We start from the raw sequence: 20023 nt of genomic DNA, 5'->3' as shown, positions 1-20023 counted from the left end.
GTTCTTGGTTTCAGCCCTGGTCATGATCTCAGTGTTGTGAGATTGAGCCCCAGGTCCGGCACCATGCTCAGCGTAGAGTCTGCTTAAGTTTCTCTTTCCCTCTCCCTCTGCCCCTTTCCCCTGCTCTCTTCTCTCTCTAAAATAAATAAATACATCTTTAAAAAAAGAAAGAAAGAAAGAAAGAAGACGTTAAGAGGTTAAATTTCTTTCCTAAGTCAGAACTAGAACTTAAATCCAGATCTCCTGAAGTCCAGAATGTCTGCCCCTGCTTCACCTGCCCACGAATTGCCCTGTGTGGTGTCCCGGTTGTTCAACTCCGTCTTCCCTCTCCCCTTCCTGTCTGAGGAGGGCTGGTAGAGAGGCAGTAGGTGGTGCCAGTGGAGGGTGAATGGGACAGTTCCAGGCTGGCCAGGGTGATGCTGGAAAACACCTTCGGGGCAGAGTTCTTTGTTCCAAACAACTCTGAGTTTCCGGACTTCTGCCAGGGGCGGGAAGGTGCCTCTGCCCAGTCTATTTGGCAAGCACACCAACATCTTGGGTGCCATGATGTTAAGAAGTGGGGGTGACAGCCTCAGGTAAAATTCCATTATCATGAACTCCGTCGGAGATCTGAACAGCTTTGTTGAGATGAAACTCTGTTAACCAGTGTGCCGCGGAAGAACTCGAGTGTGGAGCCTGAGAACCCGGAGGGGAAGTGGAGCTAATTTGCCATTTAGTGTCTTTTAGTAAAGTTCTGGAAGGTTTTGGAACTTGGAAGGAGAAGGAGAGTCAGGGTTCCTTCTTGAAAGCCAAGCTCCTGGCTGGTTGGGGCAGGGCCGGGGCGGGGGCCGGGGGGTGGTGTGGAAGCTCTGTGCTCAATTGCACCTGACAGGGCTGAGCCTGTCTGTTCAATGGTCCATGTCCCCGCTGTGTTTCCAGCCCCTGAGAACAGGGCTGGAGCCCATCTTGGAAGTGTCCCAACTCCACACAACACCTAACTCATCACAGCTATGCTCAGTCACTGTTTATTGGATGGAAATATGTTTCTAGGTAGCCTGGGTCCCCTGAGCTAGAGAAGAGAGTTGAAGGGCAAGTGCTTCGTGTGACTAAAACATTATACGAAAAGCTGGGCTGCAGCTCAGAGGACTTGTCCCCAGTTCCCAAAGCAATCCTGATAAGAACAAGCACTAGCATTCCCTGAGCAGGTGCCACTACCAGGTGCTGTGCTGAGTCCTTGACATGCATAATCTCATTGGAGCCTCACAGACGAATGAGGTAGGTATCTTTTTCTCCTCTTGCAGGCCAGGGAACGGGAGCTTAGAGAGCTCTGGTCACTGGTTCTGGGACGCAGCCGAGGGGAACCGAAGGGGGGCGGTGGAGGCAGGGTTTGCACTCACACAGCTGCGTGCACAGCCTGTTCTCTCACCTGTGAGGCTGGAGGGCTGCAAACCCGGGGCTGGGGGGGATGGAGGGCACAGCCTGGTCCGGAGGGGTAGCTCCACCTCAGGCCAGCAGGGCTGCCACCGGGACTACAGCCCAATGTGGCCAGATTATCCCATATTTTTAACAGGAAGCTAGACATCCAAAAGTGAAATCTCTCTATTTTTCAGAAACATTGACAACTAATTTAAAAATTTTTGATGACCAGTGATGATGGTGGTGGTGGTACACAGCACCCACTCGTGGCCAGGTTTAGCCTGTGGGCCTCCAGTGTGTGTTCTGGTAGTTTCTTTTTTTGAACACGTGACTGTTAGACAGAGTGGGACCAGGAAGGCCCTCGTGGATACCGAACTCCTCACTAAAGGCATGATGGCTCTCCAGGGGCCCACTGCGCAACACGCCATAAGACCTTACAGGGGCCAAGTGTTTCTTTCTGGAGAGTTATCATGAAATCAGGCTGATTATAGTCCATGAGTGAATCCCCTCCCCCTCCCCCTCCCCGACCCTGTATCCCTGGCAGATATTTTCCCGCAGATGTTAGAAGGAAAATTCTGTGTAGAGAAATCAAAAAGAAACTAATAGTCAAGCAAAGGGTCTCTAGGAAAAAAGGAAGGAAGGAAGGAAGGAAGGAAGGGAGGGAGGGAGGGAGGGAGGAAAGTAGAACTTGGGGCTTGGGCTTGGGCGGCAGAGAATGACGCAGACGCTGCAGTTTGGCCTCTCCCGGCTGTGAGGACCTCGGGCTGCTGGATAGTGTCGTGCTCCCTGCACTACTCCAACGTGCTCTCACAGCCTTGGACTTTCACACCTGAATTTCATCCTCCTTTTAAGACCTGGAGGAAATAATTGTAAATTAGTAACATTTTTATGGACTATCAAGCACAATTTGTACAAAACACTTTCTTTATTTTTAGATTTTATTTATTTATTTGACAGAGAGAGAGAGCATAAGTAGACAGAGAGGCAGGCAGAGGGAGAGGGAGCAGCAGGCTCCCTGCTGAGTGGAGAGCCCAACGTGGGGCTCGACCCCAGGACCCTGGGATCATGACCTGAGCCGAAGGCAGACCCTTAACCAAGTGAGCCACCCAGGTGCTCCTAAAACACTTTATCTCAGCTGATACAGCAGTGCTATGAGATAGGCAGAAGGGTGGAGAAGCCCCTTTCCCAGGCTTGGTAAATGAGCAGTGTTTTCTCTTTCTTCTTCCTTCCGTTCCATCAGAGAGGAGTAGCCATGGAGGATTGAAACCCAGCATGCAGGCGGCACGGGGTTCCCACAGGCCTGCCCTTCCCTGCCACCCTCCCTCCTCACCTGGGGTTAACCCACCGGAGGTCCGCCCTCCCTGAAAATCCCACTCTAGGGGGAGTGTGGAGGGGGCATGGAGAGGGCCCTAACCCAGTGGGTGGCCCGTGGCCAGCTTCCTCCCCAAGGCTGCCCCCACTGCCTGCCACCTTGAGCTATTGTTCCCAAAGCTGGGCAGAAAATAGCTCACTCCAGGGAATTATTTTTGTCTCTGTTAAACTTCAATCCTGAGCTACTAAAGAGCCTGGCTGCAGAGTTGTTTTTCAGGTCAGGGGGAGCTCTGGCAAAAGTAAGGTGTTGGGGGATGTGTAGGGGAAGCGGTGGGTGGAGGGGCTGCCCCCTCTCCCCACCCCAGGGAGCAGACATGGGCCCCAGGCCCCTGCCTCTTCCCCTAGAACACTGCCCATCTGTGCCTGACTAGCAGCAACTGCAGCTGACAGAGGGCGGCCTGCCCCAGTGGGAGTGACGGCTCCCTCACAGCTCCTTCAACTGAGGGCAGGCTCCCAGCCGCCCCATCAGGTGCCTTTCCCAGGGATGTTTGCTGCTGTGGAAGCATGTGGAGTAAAAGCAGTGGCAATTCTGTCCCCTGGTGCTGAGGCCCAGGTTGGGGGGTGGGGGTGGGCAGGCCAGACCGCAGGGCAGCTGGGGGCTGCAGACAGCTGGTGTAGCTCCTCCCGAGCCCTGCAGCAGCCCTGAAAGTGCTCTGTGGAGTAAATCTGTTCCATCTTTGCCCCTGGGTGTCAGAGAAAAACAAGGAAAAGGAAGATGGCCAGTGGATAGGGCTGTGGGAGGGGATTATAGTTGGGAGAGGGTTCAGGGGTTAGGACAAAGGCAGCTATTTCCTACCACTTTGTGGCTCTGGGGAAGAATCCTCCAGACAGATCTGGCTGTGTGGGCCTGAAACATAGAAACAAGGCTGTCTTCGGCTCTAGGTCTGAGGGGAAGGCCGGGCTGCTTCTGTTGCCAGCAGTGAGCGTGGACATTTCGACCCAGGGTATGGGTTGGCGTGTGCCCACACGGGTCGGGGACTTTCCGCAGGTGTGAGTGCTGTGAGTTGTTTGTGAGCATTGTGTGTCTGTCTGTGGCTGATGCCCTTCCTTACAGCGATTCCTGGCAACGAGGAAGTGACCTTGTTGACTGGGAGAGAGCGGTGAGCCAAGTGGCTCAGTGGAGGCAGGTTTGGGGATGGGTGGCTATATGCAACTCAGCTCTCCCCATGCCAGGCAACCATATCTGGCTGCCCTGGACAGAGTGATGCATTCAATAAGGATTGAACCGGTGACGTGCGGCTGAGCTGTTCACCGACTTCCGTCTGTCCTTTGTGAGGCTTCTTCTGTTCTTTCTTTGGTTTTCTCTCAGAAAACATCTATTTTCCTATTCAGCTGGGCTGAGTTTTCTAGAACTCTCTCCTTTATCTCTGCCTTTCAGCTCAGTTGTGATGGTCCTACTCTGGGGGTAGAAGATTTGCCCCAAAGGAGGATGGAGGTGGTGGTGGCTCTGGGTGTGCACCAGCTGGGACCTCCACCGTCTGAAGAAGAGGCCCACTGCTTTGCTGGCCTTGGGGCCCTTTCTTGATAAACCAGTAGCAGAGAGCCCTATTTTTATTTTCTGCACAACACCCGAGCTCGATTCAGGTTGGAATGGGAATCCAACTGGAGTCTGAACGACTTCAGTTTGAATATCATTACAATAATTTAAAATTCCTGGTATTCAAGACTCAGTGGGTTTACTAGAAGAAGTAGTCTGTAGAAGGAAGAATGGAAGATACCTACTATGCCAATGAGTGTGGTCAGTTTGGTTCTTCTCTTCCTGGTGGCCTCCCTGTCTCCGGCCGTGCAGAACTAGTCTCCCCGCCTCTGACATGCCCTTTCCCCTTTTGCCTCTCGGCCTCTGCACAAAGGCTGTCTGCCCGGAAGCCTCATTAAGCCGTCCTACCACTGCCATGTTGAACTATGATCCTTCCTGTCTCCGCTGGTAGGCTGATAAGCGACCTCCTCCGAAGAGCCTTCTTTACCTTGCCAGCACAAAGCTAGGGGCGCTCCCGCACACTCTTGTCCTGTGGGCTGACCTGTATGGTGCTATGGACCCTACTCACTTGTCCTTCCCATTTGTTCCCCTCCGTGGACCGGAAGCTTCAAGAGGGCAGGGTCTCTGTGTGTCTGTCCATTGTGTCTCTGACTTCCAGGATGGGCTTGCCATGGTGTTGGTGCTTAAAACCAGCTAGGGGTCACCATCGAAGATAAGGCATCAGAGGCCAGAACCAATATGCCCACCACAGTGTGAGGTCAAGAAGAAATGTTACAGTTCCCTGGCCGTCCAAGGGCGTCCCTGAGAAGAAATGGCTGGGGGGATGTCTGGAACCCTGACAAAGCTGAAGTCCTGGGAAAGATCTTTGGGGGGAAACGGTTCTGATCAGAAACTGAGGAGCAGCTTGGTGTTACCTTGGGGTAACTGCTCTGTGCTCAAAAGTGGATGGGAACCTCTCTCATTGGCCCAGGCCCTGAAAAGCTTCCTGAATACCTGAGGAGTGTCCACCCCCTCACTAATAACCCAGAAGATAGAGAGGATGCATCTGGGTGGATCGGGACCTTTGGGACTAGAGCTGCCCTACCTGTCCCAGAAGACCCGGGATCCTTCACTGTTTCTGGCACAGGCCTAACCGCCTATCCCAGCATAAGTGAAAGGCTTTGCAGGGCCCCTAGGAGCTGGGGGCAAATAGGAGTGCAGGTTCACTGAGCCAGAGTCAGCCCAGTGTCCAGGTTGGGGGCCACGGTGTGCCCCCTGTTCCCGGGGCAGCTGCAGCTCCCACTGCCACCTCTGGGCCCCAGCCCCCGGCTCTCTGCCCCAGTCTTCCCCTGCGTTCTGCGCCTGCACATGGGCAAAGCAGGTGAGGAAGTGCCACTGCCCCGATGACACACAGGCCACGCACGTCACGGGGCCGCTGAGCTTCCAGTCCCGCTAGGAGAGAACAGATATATGACAGATGCATGACCAGCCCTAGGTGACAGAAATGGGAGGAAGATGGCACTGGAAGGCAGAGGGAAAGGAAGGAAAGGGTGATAAGCAGAGGGGCTCGGTAATCCGTGGCACCTAGGGAGCCACGGGTCTTCGCTTCCTTGCAGAGGAAAAGTCCCAATGTAGCTCAGCTTCTCTGCTTGTAGGGGAGAGATTAGAACGATCCATTTTTCCCCACCCCGAGCAGCCAGATTTTTGGAAGCCAACAGCCAATGGGTGGGGTGGTCGGTTTTTTCCCAGTTCAGTGGAAATGTGGCTTTCTAGACAATGTTTGGAGTGGTATGTTCGGGACTGAGAGCAGGCTTTCTGCCCTTCGTGCGCCTCTCTGGAGCCTTTTCCAGGCTCTGGACTCTCCAGTGACTGTACCGAGAGCAGTTAGAGCTCTTAACGATGAGCACAAGCTTCCATCAAACTGCAGTGTGTCAGGCACTGGGCACGGTGCTGAGTGCTACACAGAGATGTGGGTCCCTGCAGCAGCCCCGTGCCCCAGGGGCCATCATGTCCCCGTTTGTAGAGAAGGGTGCAGGAATGGGCTTTGGGGGAAGCTGGATGGTAGGCAGATTGCCCAGGGTGTCAGGCTGGCCAGGCTGGTTGTGGAGGTAAGCAAGGGATCTGATGCTGAGGATCCTGAGTATCTCAGAGCTGGTGGGACCTGGGGCTTGGGTACTGACCTTTAGGACAGTGCAGGGAGTCTCTGAGTGATGCAAAGACTGCATTGGTCCCAGAGGAAAAAGGAAAAGAAGACTGGCCAGGGTGGACTGGGATGGGGTAGGCCTCAAAGACATCTGTCTGAGCAGGGGTGGACTCAGGCCTACGCAGACTTGGGCCAAGGGCCCGGCAGTGAAAAAGATACTTAGTCTTGGTAGAGGCCCGCAGAGACACTAGCAACTGGGCTTGGGAATCTCTTGGGAGGGAGAAGCGGCCTTCTCCTATTGTCCTGAGGCCATCCTTGTTGTTGCTTTAAATCCCATTCAGCCATCCGCTACATTAGCACTAGTAGGAGTTCAGGTCTCCCCAGAGGAGGGCTAGAACCACTTCCCCTGTATGCTTGGTGTTCTCCATTTGGGCTGCTCCAATGTCTATTCCTTGGTCTCCAAGTCACTGGACCATGAGTCTCCTGGTCCCATCAACTTTGGCCTGGAGCAGATACCCCACGGAAGTACCGCCACCCTTGTATCCCAGGAGGGCCTCCTAGAGTAGGGAGAGAGCAGACCAGGCACATCCCACTTCCCTCTAAGATACTCCCTTGCTGCCTTGAGTCCTGATCCATTTCTTCAGGCCACAGAGGCCAGAGCCAGGAGCGGGAGCTGGTTGGGCAAGAGCAAGTGGGTAACCTTTACCCACTTTGTTCCTTTGCGTGGCGTGTCAGGATGTCATCGGGGTTGGGTGGTCCCACTGCAGTCCACATCAGGGCCTCTTCCGTGGCTTCCCACCGTTCCCCTCTTCCCATGACCCATTTCTCTCCCACTCCACTCCGACCCCCTGGAAGCTACTCAGGCTGGTGATGAGGGGTTTTGAACTTGCCCAGGGTGGAGGTGGAGAAGCACTCTTCCTCATTTGTGGCCTTGGGACAGGTCCCTCCCCCTCTAATGGCCTCAGTTTCTTTGCTCTAAAACCAGAGAGATTGGGCTGCAGCTTATGAATGGGCTGGTTCCCTATGCTTCACCAAACACTGTCACTGCCCACACTTTCTAGCAGTGACAGGGCCTGGCCTGCTTGCTACCTGGAGAGCCGTAATCAACCCAGAAATCTTGTTGACAAAGCTAAGGGCAGAGTTTCCACTGGAAAAAAGCAGCTTGCAGGAATAATTGTTGTTGATAAGAAGTGGAAATATATCTCAGTAAGCTATGTATCTCCAGCCCCACTGCCTGGGGCCCTGTGGGCTCCTGCCTCTGGGTTCTGCTCAACTCCTAGAAGCTTGCCAGTGCTCCCAAGAGTAACAAGACAGTCGGCTAAGAGAGAGTCATGGTAAATGGCCAATAGAGTGGGAGCTGATAGCATGGTTCTATGGAGTGGTCCACTGACCCTTGACCTGTATGGGGTGTCAGTCTATGACCTTTATCAGGTTCTCAAAGGTGATGTATAATTCCCCAAAAGTTTGATTAGGAAGCACCTTCAGGGGCACCTGAGTGGCTCAGTCGGTTAAGCGTCTGACTGTTGGTTTCCATCCAGGTCGTGATCTCAGTGTCGTGGGATGGAGCTCTGTGTCAGAGGGGAGTCTGCTTAAGACTCTCTTTCCCTCTCCCTTTCTCTCTGCCCCTCCCCCTCTGGAATAAATAAATAAATCTTAAAAAAAAAAAAGAAGCAACTTCAGGGTAAACTCTTTCCTGCAACTGCTGGAACATCCGTCACTTAAATTCCCATGGTTCAGTCAGTCGTTAAATAGTTTGGGATGTCTTGCCTGTGTTCTTAGTGCTGCAGTGCTGAGGGCCAGCCTCCCCTGGACACAGCTGAGCCAAAGAGAGGAGACAGGCAGGCTTGGGGGAGCTTATGCAGCTACTCATACTCTCTTACAGAGCCCTTTTCTTGGACTGGAAATTGTTCTCTCTAGGCGAAGGCCACGGAGTAAGACACCGCACTCCCCCGCCCTTATTTACTGCCCTTGTGGGAATCATGGTCATACCTGGAAGTTTACGAGGTCTAAGCCAAAATTAAATGTGGCCCTATTATCTTCTCTTCTTCTCCCCTGCAACCTCACGTACACCATAAATATTCTAAAATTTTCTACTTTTTACGATCGTTTTCTAGCAGATGAGGAATGGGCCCTTGTTTAATTTGCACAATGATGCCACGTGGTGGTCCCACCAACCCTTCTTCCAAGAACTCTGTGGGAATGGCCTCGTAGCTTCACCTTATTTCCATCTTAGATGGCTGTAAAGAGTTGGTCTAGGGCCAGTGATTGAAAGCTACAGGGACTATTCCATCTGTGCATAATGAAGAACTTTCTAAGCATACAGCCATCCAAAGAAAGTAGATTGCCATGGGAGATAGTTCTCCATCAGGAAAAAAATTCAAGTACAAGTTAGAATATTACAGAGGGGATTTAAGAGGGTTGGACTAGGTTTTCCTTCCAATCTTGAGAGGTCTGAGGTGACCGATATCTCTTGGGTTTTACTTTGGACATTATAGTCTGCAGAAAATAATTTCCAACCATTCTCACTGTAATTTAAAATGTGTGTGTGTGTGTGCATGTGTGTGCGTGTGTGTGTGCGCGCACACGCGTGTGTGTAGGGGTGGGGAGACAATGAGGCAAGAAATAGTTTCGACAAATTCTGTTCATACGGTGCACTTTCCTCTCCCCTTTCCCTCTTTTCCACTCTGTTCCCCCTCAGCTTCTTCTGGGAGGTAATGCTGAGACTGTTCTGGAAAAAGAATGTGGACATATACTGGGGATGGTGGGAAGGGAGGAAAGGCCTCACCTTCGCTGGCCATGACATTGCTGTGCCTAAGTTACACTAGAATAAAGAGATGGCCAAAAGTGAGGTATGTCCTATAGCATTCAGCACCCTGTGGACAGAGTTGAAAGGATGATGAAGTGAAAAACACCAAGAAAAGGGTGGGCACACACAAGCTCGTGTATAGCGTGGTGGGTGTACACACTGACCCATCTACTCCAGAGAGAGATGCACTTGTGGTTCATTCTGTGTGTGCCAATTTCAGGAAGAAGAATTTTCTCTCCCTCTTCTGGGAAATCACTTAGCTTTCCATTTCTTTCTAGAAGGAGAGGGAGCTCTGAGCCAATGTCAACAATTAGAAGGCTCAGTTTTGATCCCTCCAGTCCCAGACTGGCAAGCAAGGCCCACCCCCTCCGGGCTCCCCTTCTCCATGGGGCCCGCGAGGGGCCACACCACTCATGCCCTTCCTGGTCCTTGGCTTCTGAGGGTGAGTGAACTTCACTTGCACTAGCATGGTATTGGGGCTCAAACGGGTTCCTGAGGAGGTCTGAGAGAAAGCTCAGTGAATGGTCTTAAGGCCTCATCATGATGGGAAATCCAGCCTTGGAGTTGCACACTCTCAGATCTGGAAAAGATCTTAGAGGTCAGACCTCTCGTCCACCGCTTATCGGATACTCCAGGGCCATAGCTTTACCGCCCTCAGGACTCCCAGGACGGTTCAGTGAATGTGGTGGGGTAAAACCGAGCCCAGTGGCACTTTGATCCCGGTTTCCCCAGGCTCTGCCCAGCACACTCTGCCAGCCACCACCCCCACGAGACTGTTCTAGGCGAGCCTGTCCCAGGGAATGCCCATTTAGCAGAAGCCCTGGAAGATGAGGTGCAGGTGGTGTGAGCTGACAGGCAGACATGTAGGACGGGCAGTGGTTGTGGCTTCAGTGACTGGAAGGAAACACGTTATCTCCTCACTTCTTGTTAAGGCAGGGTCAGGACTGGGTCAGGCTCAGGCAGGGGTTTTGATGTGGGATGCAGTCCCTGGAGGAATGGAAGCCAGGGGCTTTCTGCAGAATTGAGCTCCCCACCCAGTTTCTCTGAGGCTCAGTGCCAGGGGTTTGGGTATTTCTACAGCAGAGCAGGAGGGGGTTGCTCTGGGGACAGTCCCAGCCGAAGCAATGGGATGTTCTATGTACTCAGAACATGAATTGCAGGGAGGGCTGGGGGTTGTATGATGTGGCAAAGGGGGGTGGTATGAAGCGCTTTTTTTTCCACTAGTCCTTTTTCTACCCTGTGTCTTTGCCCCACTTTCCATGCACTTGAACTTCAGGCTAAATCTAGATTACTCTCTCCTAAAAGGACCATCCAGTAGTGCACAGTTGCCTGGTGAGGAGAGGCCCATCTGTCGAATGGGGTTTTCCCGGTAAGAGGGGCTGCTGCCTGCCATCCCCTGACTTCGAGAGCTGTGGAAGCAAAAGTGCCGCGACATCCTTCCATCACGACCCGGGGATTGTTCTCTTCATTGCTCCCTGACTTAGTGGAAGTGATGGGCATGCAGGACTTCGGGCTGGGGTGATGACTGAGCTCTTTCCCTGAGGAAAGGCAATGGAGTGGGGAGTCAAGGCTCAGCTTTGGGCTCCAAAGACAATCGACTTCTCTGTGCCTTCGTTTTCCCATGGCTAGAATAGGGATCATACCAGGGCCCGCCTGTTGAGGTTGTGAGGCCTCAGTGAGTGAGCATGTTGGAGAACTTGGAGCAGGGCTCAGTAGAGAGTATGGTGTCTCCGCTGATGGTCGCTGGAATGGAAGGGGTCAGCAGGAGCAGGGGAAGCATCTGGGCCTTGCACTCAGCTTGTCTCTGTTTGGCCCTGGCCCCACCACTTGGCTGGCCATGGCACCCTGGGCAAGTCACTGAAAGTGCTCTGGACTTCGGCTTTGCCATCTGTCAAGTGGGACAGCTCCCCAGCTCCCAGGACTGTTATGAGACTTATGTAGATGGTACGTATAGAGCCTGACAGGTTGGCACATGGTAGATACTCCGCACACTCTTTTTTTAAGCTCAAGGGTGGTAGTCTACCTGGATCTCAAGTCTGACTTTTGAAAATCTTAGGGGTTGAAGACAGGAAGGCAGTGGTCCTTTCTGTACCGACTCAGTCCTCACCTCAACCTCTGAGGAGCACACAGGGAGTCCGGGAAATTGATAAGGCCACGGGGTAGAGTCCAGAAGAGTGTGGTCAGCTGGGGGCCTTGGGCACTACAAGCAGGGGGAGTGAAGGAGAGCCTGGCTTGGGGGTAAGTGACAACATGTCTGTCCCCAGCAGGTATGCCTCCTCCCACCCACGGCCCTTGGGAGCAGGCCAGCCTGGCTCAGGTTATTTCTGCTCATTGTCCATCAGCATTTTCCTCGGATGTTTATTGGGAGCTGCCAGTGCCCAAGGGGATAGTAAATGGGTTCAGTGGGCTGACAGTCCTAGGGCCTATGTCTTGGAATTCCCCTGGGCTCTTCCCTTCCCTGCCTAGTTGGGCCTCTGCGAGACAGAGAAACAAAAGCTGGGGGTCTGGACCTTCCCCATCTGGGGATTGGCTTACAGGCCTTTGCCAGGGTTCAGGGTCAGGCACCTCCTGTTGGCATCAGGGAAGGAAGTGTGTGTGTGCGTGTGCGTGTGTGTGTGGTCTGTCTGTCTCTATGGGTAGACAAGCAGGGCTGGGTGTGGGTAGAAGTGGGAAGGGTGAAATTCTGCCAGCCCCACCTTGATGACCCAGCATGCCACTAACACATAGACTCTGGGCACCAGAGTTGGCCCACCTTCAGCCTTTGCTGAGGCCGGGGATGTGGAGCGTGTCTCAGGAAGAGCTAAAAGTGGCAGAAAACATCCTGTCTGAAAGCAGTGAGTTGCTGTATTTAACCCCTGCTGTACTTGTTCCAGCCACACCCAGTCTGCAGACAGGCATCCCAAACACCTGTCTTTCAGGCGTCCCAAGAGGCCAGGCCCCGGCCTGCAGTCTCCGCCTGCACCATTCCCAGCCCCACTGAGGTGTCTCGGCAGTACTACCCGGGGTGGGGTCTTTTCCCTGCCATCAGCAGCGTGCCAGGCCACCCTCTGGCTCTGCTCCCCACTGAGCATCCCTCAAATCTGGGGGTGGGGGCCATGGGAGCAGCAGAGGTCCCTTAGAAAAAAGCCCTTCCCGGGCGCCTGGGTGGCTCAGTCGGTTAAGTGTCCGTCTGCCTTCGGCTCAGGTCATGATCCCAGGGTCCTGGGATCGAGTCCACATCAGACTCCCCACTCAGTGGGGGGGCCTGCTTCTGCCCCTCCCCCTCTGTTCATGCTCACTCTCTCTTTCTCCCTGTGTCTTGAATAAATAAATAAATAAATAGATAAATAAATAAATAAATAAATATCTTTTAAAAAAGGAAAGCCTTTCCTCCCTCCCGACACCCTCTGCTGTGAAAGAAACAGGAGAACTTACAGCAGGGACCACATGCTGATTGCTGCCCCCCCCCACCTCTTCCCCACTGCTTCTCGCTACTCCCCGCCTCAAGGGAGGGCCCGTTCTGGCTGCTGCCTATCTCCCACCCCCTCACCCCTGCCAGTGATGACATGGCACGCCTGTGCCCAACAAATCGCTCTGTCACGTTTTCAGTCCCTGATCTGGAGACTAAAGTCTCTGGAAAGAATCTCACCTACTGCATGTTGGGCTTGCTAGAGGACTGGCTATGGTCAGTGCGAGCTGTAGATAAAGTCTTTCCCCTTTGTCATTGCAGGGTCCTTTTGGTTGGCTGCGTCTGTAACCTCACAGAGGGGCATCCCTGGGCTCAACTTACCTGCCCCCCTGCTCCTTCAGGTGGGTGTTTAACTCATCAGCCCCAGCCTCCCTGGCCTTCTGTCTTCCAGGGGCACGTGCGGGCCATAGGAAGGAGGGGGCCAAGGGAAGGAAGAGAATACTACCCTGGGCTTTGCATATGCGGGGCAGGTCCTGTGTCAGCAGAACCCACAGCAGCCCACTCCTGAGACCCAGAGCCAGCTAGAGGCCGGGTGGGGGCTCAGAAGGGAGGGGCTTGCTGACTCCCAGGCCAGGCCCCCAGGGGACTGTCCGGCATGGTTATGTTTCCTACCCGGCTCTAGTCTCCTCTCCTCTTTATCCCTCCCACCTTGCACAGTCTCTGCCTGCCATTGCTGGGACTGCCAGCTCTCAGGCCGTATATGCCTGGGCCTCTTTTCCACCTCTGGACTCTGGTCCTGGGCCCTGGCTCCTTGGTAGCAACAAATAACCCCAAACAGAGCTGAGTTTTCTCTCAGCTCCCCTGAAATGGTCCTGTATTTTTGTGGGCCTCTGGCTGCTGGGTCCAGCCTTCTCTCTGGCCTGACCAGGGCCCGGGCCCCCACCCCCTGGCCAGCAGCCTTCCCAGTGTCAAGGTAACAGTTCACGCAGTTGCAGGAAGGCACTGTTGCCATGCTGGGGTATCCTGTTCTTCCAACTTTCCTGCATCATGACATCCCCAGTGCGCCCGTGTGATGGTGCACGCTTGTTGGACCGATTTGACTGGTATTCCCCCTGCCACCCCCCCGACGCCCACATTTGATTTCTCTTTTTTCCACCAAATCCACCAGATGGTTGGTCGCCTGGATGACACAGACTCTGTAGCAACATCATGATGACTGAGAGTTGCAACATCTCAGCTGACCTGGGGCTAAGCCACAAGCATCCTAGACAGTTTCTCCTATTGCCCCACGATGGTATTGGGCCTCTGGGATCCCTGCCCATGGCTTGGATGTGTGCCTCCCAGGGGGAGTCAGCTTGGACTTGGGATGGGCTACCGGGATGATGTTGACAAACCCACAGACGCTTTTTCTTCTATTTTTAATTGTTTAAAAATTGTGCAATGTCTTATATACACAGACAGGCATATAAAACATAAAATCGTGTTTTAATAATAATAATAAAAGTAATAAGATACCATATACCTACCCCTCGAAGAAATAGAGTGTAGTTACTACATAAACCTGTCCCCAATCTCAATTCCTTCAAGGTTTCTGTTAATCATTCCTTTGTTCTTTTTTTTTTTTAAGTCTCTCTGTCTCATTTCCTCTCTGCATGTGTGTATATATAAACATTTCAGTTTAACAAGTATTGATCTAGCTGTGATAAGGATGGACCATAGTGTCACTATTATTATATTACATTACGGTTCCCAGGAAAAGAAAAGCTGAGGCCGTTAGGGGGTCTACGGCTGCCAGCGATCAGGGCTCCCTCCATCCCTACCTTATCTGTCCCACTTTCTTCCTTGGGCTTGAAGCTCTTTGTGGAATTAAAAAGAAAATTAGCATCCGCTTTGGGCATGTTGTAATCATAGTTGCTTAGAGATACCTCAAGCTTTGGGCTTCTCTGGGCTTCATTTGTAAAGAGAGTGAGAGGAAGAACATTTATCTCATGGGGTGATAAAAAGAGTAAATGGGATAAGACTCGAAGGGGCTTTGATATGTCAAACTTCAGCTCAGAGATTGCATTGGAAAGAAGCTCAGAGCCTCCCAAGGGCCCCCCAGAATCTATCCCTCTCACCTGTGGGTAGGAGAACATGGCACTGGCTCATAGCTAGCTTTCTCTCTTATGTTTCTTCTGCCCGGAGGGCCCCTCCTGCCCTGGGGCCTAGGACCCACTTAAGCCTGCAGTGGCCCTTGTGTGGACCCAGATACAAGGTGGGAGGTAGCGGGGTCTGAAGCATTTTGGGGAGGCCTGAGGAGCTCTGAGCCTGACAGCGTGAAGCCGAGGGCCCAACACGCCTAATGGTAGAGTCAAGTCAGCTGCTTCCTGAGAAGGGTTTCCAAAAGCTATTAGTTTTGTTCCCTCCGTCTTTCCTCTTTCCTCAAGCGTGAAATCCATCTCGAGATGATAATGCCTATTTATAAAAGCCATCTCGGAAAACAAAATTAGTTAATTGTCTATGACTCACCTCATTCAGCAGGACGTTCAAATCAAGGGGTAAAATTTATACTGGAAAAAAAAAGAAGAGGGAACAGGATTTTGATTACGTTGGTGCCAGGACGGCGGGGACATGGGCCTGTCAGTGCTGAGCTGTGTGGCTGGGAGGAGCGGCAGGGAAATAACAGGGCCTGATTTGGGCATGTGATTGATTTACTCCATTCCCCTCACCGTCTAGGAGGAGTGGCTGAGGGCTTCTGTCTGCCTGGGGGGCGGGGGGGCGCTCCCCTTTTCTCATGGAGGGGGCACTGGGCAGAATAGAGGCCTCTGACTTGCTGCAGGTCTGCTACTGAGATGAGCCGATGCCGGCAGTCGGCGAATGTTCACTCAGGCCATCCTTCCTCACACCCTGGAAAGAAAACGCCATTTTTCAGGGGAGGGTGGTAGGGCACAGACAGGCTAAACCCGTCACCCAAACGAGCCCGCCTAGTGGGCGGCAGGTGTGGCCTTTGAACCCAGACCAGGCTGTGAGCGGATTCGCCGCTTTCGTGCCCCTGCAGATCACTCCCGACGTGGGGAAGGGAGCCCTGCTTCTGCTCCCCAGAGAGTCAGGAGGGGAAGCTGCCGCATGGAGAGTCACGAGGTGGGGGCGCCCAAGAAGTCCTGCTCCAGCCTGGGACCTGGGGAGCTGCCTGGCCTCGCTGAGCTTCCGCCAGATGGGGGTGGGCGAGCAAAGGATGCTAGCCAACCTTGGCACTGACCCCAGCTCTGGCCTTGGCCTCCTTGCTGTTCTTGCAGGGATGGAGGCAATGGCAGCTGGCACTTCCTTGCCTGACCCTGGCGACTTTGACCGGAATGTGCCCCGAATCTGTGGGGTGTGCGGAGACCGAGCCACAGGCTTTCACTTCAACGCTATGACCTGTGAAGGCTGCAAAGGCTTCTTCAGGTGAGTCCTCCCCAAGGGCAAGGGGACGGAGAGCCCTTCTTGCCCATGAAGAGAACCCCCACATCTTCCATGTCTGCTTCCTTCCCATGCCCATGGAACATGCTAGCTCTTACAGCCACTGGGAGTGACGGGGTCTTGGGGAGGGTATCTCCTTCCTCCCCTCCCCTCAGCTCCAGCTCTGTCCTCTGCCCCTCTCAGAAATGGTTTTCCTGAGACTGTTATCTAGGTCCCCATCTTTCCATAACCCCTTTGACCCACGGTCCTAACCTGTGTGTCTGTCCTTCTGGAGTGAACCTCCTAACAGACTGATGATCACAGGCATGTCCTTGGGGAAGCCCCAGAAGCCTCAGAGCTCGTCCTCTAATCCAAATCAAACCATTCCTTGGAACAAGGGGAACTGCACCCGGGCTGGATCTCCATTCTTGGTCTGTGCCCGTGTCGTCACCCGTGGCTCGCTGTCCCAGGTTGGAAAGCTCGAGCAATGTCAGCAATGTGCCAGCACTTCTGATCAGTCAGGGCCAGTTTCTCTACCGGCTGCCTCTTCTCTCCTCCAGTGAGCCCAGTGTCACAAGTGCCAACAGTATGGGGAAAGTACTGGAAAGGCTGGACGAAGGGTGTTCCCATCAAAAAGCCAGGACGGGAGGATGGGAAACTGATGCATTACAATATAGATCTGGGAACCAGGAGAAATGTGTATTTGGCATATGTAGGAGAGAGAGTAAGAGGGAGAAAAGCCTGGAGGAACCCATCAAAGAAAGAGCTTCTGTATAGTAGTCTTAACTGGAGGTGAATAAAGAGAATGGGGCCTTTGGCCATCAAGAGAGAAAAGAGTAAATCAAGTCCAGAACAGGGATGCAGAGGTCGGCCTCATTCTCTGAACTGAAGGGCTCACCCAGTGGCTTCGAGGGCAGAGTGAATCAGAGCCTGGGACTTGAACGGTACCTGTCCCCCACCTCCAACTCAAGGACCGTGGGCTGTTGTGAACACAGCTCCCAACTCAACTACCCTCTGTCCCGGGAACCAGCAGACCTGGAGTTTCATTGCCTTGAGCAATCACTGGGCAGCGGGGTTTCTGTGGGTGCTAATTGACTGTTTGGCCTGGCGCGGGTTGCCCGCTTGGCTTCCTGGCAGGCTGCTCCCCAGCTTGGGGAACCAGACGGGCAGCATCGCTGGCTCCAGATCCTGTTGCCACGTCTCTCATTCCTCTGCACTTCCTGCAGGGTGGGCCTTCCAGAACCCAGGTGCCACCTGGACCCTTTCCTGCCAGTGGCGAAGGATGGTGGGAGCACCCATCGGGGCTGCTTCCTATCATAAGAGCAGGCAGAAATGCGTGGGCTATTGAGCTGGCTGCACCATTGTATGTCCTGGCTCAAATCTTCTGACTTCTCTGTTTCGGTTACCTCAACTAAGCGCATGAGTTTAATATGTGACCCCTTTCGTATATAGCGTTAATCTGAGGGTTGATGAGATGACATGTATAAAAGCGCTTTAAAAGACATAAAGTATAGTTGTGCCTGGGTGGCACAGTTGGTCCCTCCTCCCCCTGCCCCTCCTCTCTCTCTCTCTCTCTCTCTTTCTCTCAGTTAATAAGTAAATAAATCTTTTTTAAAAAAAGACAAAGTACAATATGCTATTCTTGAGACTGATGGGTCAATACTTGGGTCCTTAATGGAACACTGTCCTAATAAAACAAACACGAGTCTCTCCAGCCATCCACCCTCCTTTTGTTTTTTTCTTTCACACACTCACTCCCCAGATTTTAATGAGCATCTATGACCAAGGCACTGGGCTAAGAGCTGGCAATATGCGAGCTCTCACCCAAGGTTGTCTGTCACCAATCTGCAATCCAAAGATCTCCAACAGCTCTTGGGGCTGTTTGGTTAATCCATAGAACCCTACCCCCAATCCACTCTTTCTAAGCCATCTATCCCCAGGGCTCAGCTCTGAGAGATGGGACTCTTCGGTGGCTGCTCATGGGGTTATGACAGATTGAAGGTCACTAGAGTGGATCCAACCCCATGCACCAGTGCATCCTGCCCTCAGATTCACTACTAGTCTCCAAATTCTTGAGATGAGACCATGTTAGGATCTAGGTGGAGGGAGGACAGGTTCCCTCACGCCCAGGGCCAGGTGTGGGAACTGGCCAAATGGACAGGGATGGCATGTTTGCACACCCACGTCGCCACAGTGTGGCTCTGATGCCCATGGGCACATTGTGCTGCTGTCACCCACCCGTGGCCCCTCCCTCCAGCAACCCTTGCATGAAGTACTGGCATTACGGGCAGCGTGCTGCTTTTGTCATGTTACTCTGTCTTTGTCTACCTTGTATCATTACCGTCCCTGCCTTGATGACAGGGCCAGCGGTGCTTCCTGAAGAGCCAACATCTCTTATTGTTTGTCTTGATTTTGTTTGATAAACACACACACACCCCCCCCCGATGGTCGATCTTCATTATTCGTGGATGCTGTCTTTGCAAACTTGTCCACCTGTTAAAGTTTCCTTGTAATCCCTACGTCAATACTCCCAGCAATTTTGTGGTCATTTCTGGATGTGCTCAGAGTGGTGAAAAATTCAAGTCCCCTGAGGCACACATTCCCAGCCACGGAGGAACAAGGTGATGCTCTGCCTTCTTGTTTCAGCTCTCATGCTACCAAAAAAGTATCCTTTTGGTGGGCTGTCTAGTGCCACAGTTTTTGCGGTTTTGGGCTTTTTGATGGTGATCTCACTGTTTAAGATGGCTCTAAGCGTAGTGCCAAAGTGCTGTTAAGAGGTTCTAAGCACAAGAATGCTTCGACGTACCTTATAGAGAAAACCTGTGTTCAAGAAGCTTCGCTCAGACATGAGCTATATTGCTGTTGGCCGAGTTCAGTGTTAATGAATCAACAATAAGTAAGGTGTCTTTAAATAGAAAGCACACATGAAACAAGGTGATGTATTGATTGATTGATGAAAATGTTGTGACCAGAGGCTTGCTGGAGGCTAACCCTAGGAACAATGGCTCAATATGTGTTGACTCAGCGTTCACGTTGACTTCACAGAACATAACTGCTGCCAATAAGAATCAACTAAATATACATAATTGCTCCTCTTTTCTCCCCCCTTCGCCTGCTTCTCCTTTGCTTCATCCAAATTCTATTTGGTGTTTTTCCACCTTACTGTAGTTGAAATAGAACCCTCTTGTCACTTACGTCTGTTTGCAAAATCCTGATCCCAGGAAGAAAAGTCTCTACCAGAGGGGGTGCCTTCTCTGTGTGAGGCTCCGCATCCTTAGGAACACAAAGATAAGTGCAACCGAGTCCTTGCTCTCAGGGAGTTCACCCCTGCCCTTTCATGATCGTTCTCAAGGAAAGAGCATCCCTTTAGTGCTGGGTCACTGATGATTTTCCAAGCGCTGGGGACCAGTAATCTCATTTGACCCTCAGTGCTTGGTTTGACTTCCAAGATAGTCAAATTAACCTGCTCTAGGAGCTAGTTGTAGTCATCTCAGCAAGTCCAAAACTCATAATCAAACTGAAATAGGATTTTGAAGGTTGGACAGTGACCACAGTTCTATTGATCGATGGTCAGGAATCAGAGACCATCACTGGCCAATTCCTCCCACAAGTTATTTCATTTTTGCTTTCTGCTCCCTGGAATGCGTGGACATCCTCAGGGAAAAAGGATATTTCCAGTGTGAAGAAAACATTGGCATAGGCAGGCTTCTAAGAGGTTATATGTCTTGGTTATGTTAACACCGGAATGTAAGTAAAGGCCAGAGGGGAAAAATATGGAGGTCTACTACAAAGTAGATAGTGGGTGATCGATGGAGGTGAATGAATCTCTGGTCATGGGTGGCTTAGTCCAGGCTCTAATATAAAGGGAAAGGTATAAAGGACAGAGAAGAAAATCAGAGGGACCACTTTGATGAAGAGATTGAAGAGTATGGTGAAATTTAAGAGGTGGTCCTGGAAAGCAGGGTTGAGAAACAGACCACTGTTTGCCTCGTCCTCTAGTTTTCTTCCTGCCTGCTGACACCTTCTTAATCCAGATGTGGCCCTGCC

At 52.4% G+C, this 20023-nt stretch overlaps 1 protein-coding gene across 2 annotated transcripts in view; it reads left to right on the top strand.

The window, feature by feature from the left end:
• The window catches only part of VDR (vitamin D receptor), a 68177-nt gene that overhangs the window by 7915 nt on the left and 40239 nt on the right, over nt 1-20023 (top strand). For both annotated transcript variants that reach the window (XM_088026026.1, XM_028123127.2), the window contains exons 2-3: nt 12881-12960; nt 15835-15982. In XM_088026026.1, coding sequence (XP_087882152.1) covers nt 15837-15982 — 146 coding nt within the window. In that variant the 5' untranslated portion in view covers nt 12881-12960; nt 15835-15836. The remainder of the gene's footprint in view (nt 1-12880; nt 12961-15834; nt 15983-20023) is intronic.

The sequence above is a fragment of the Eumetopias jubatus genome, unplaced genomic scaffold (genome assembly GCF_037043125.1).
Source record: "Eumetopias jubatus isolate StellerSeaLion01/CBP00866 unplaced genomic scaffold, mEumJub1_p1.0 scaffold_8, whole genome shotgun sequence".
Taxonomy (NCBI): domain Eukaryota; kingdom Metazoa; phylum Chordata; class Mammalia; order Carnivora; family Otariidae; genus Eumetopias; species Eumetopias jubatus.
This window is presented reverse-complemented; position numbering and strand designations above follow the sequence as displayed.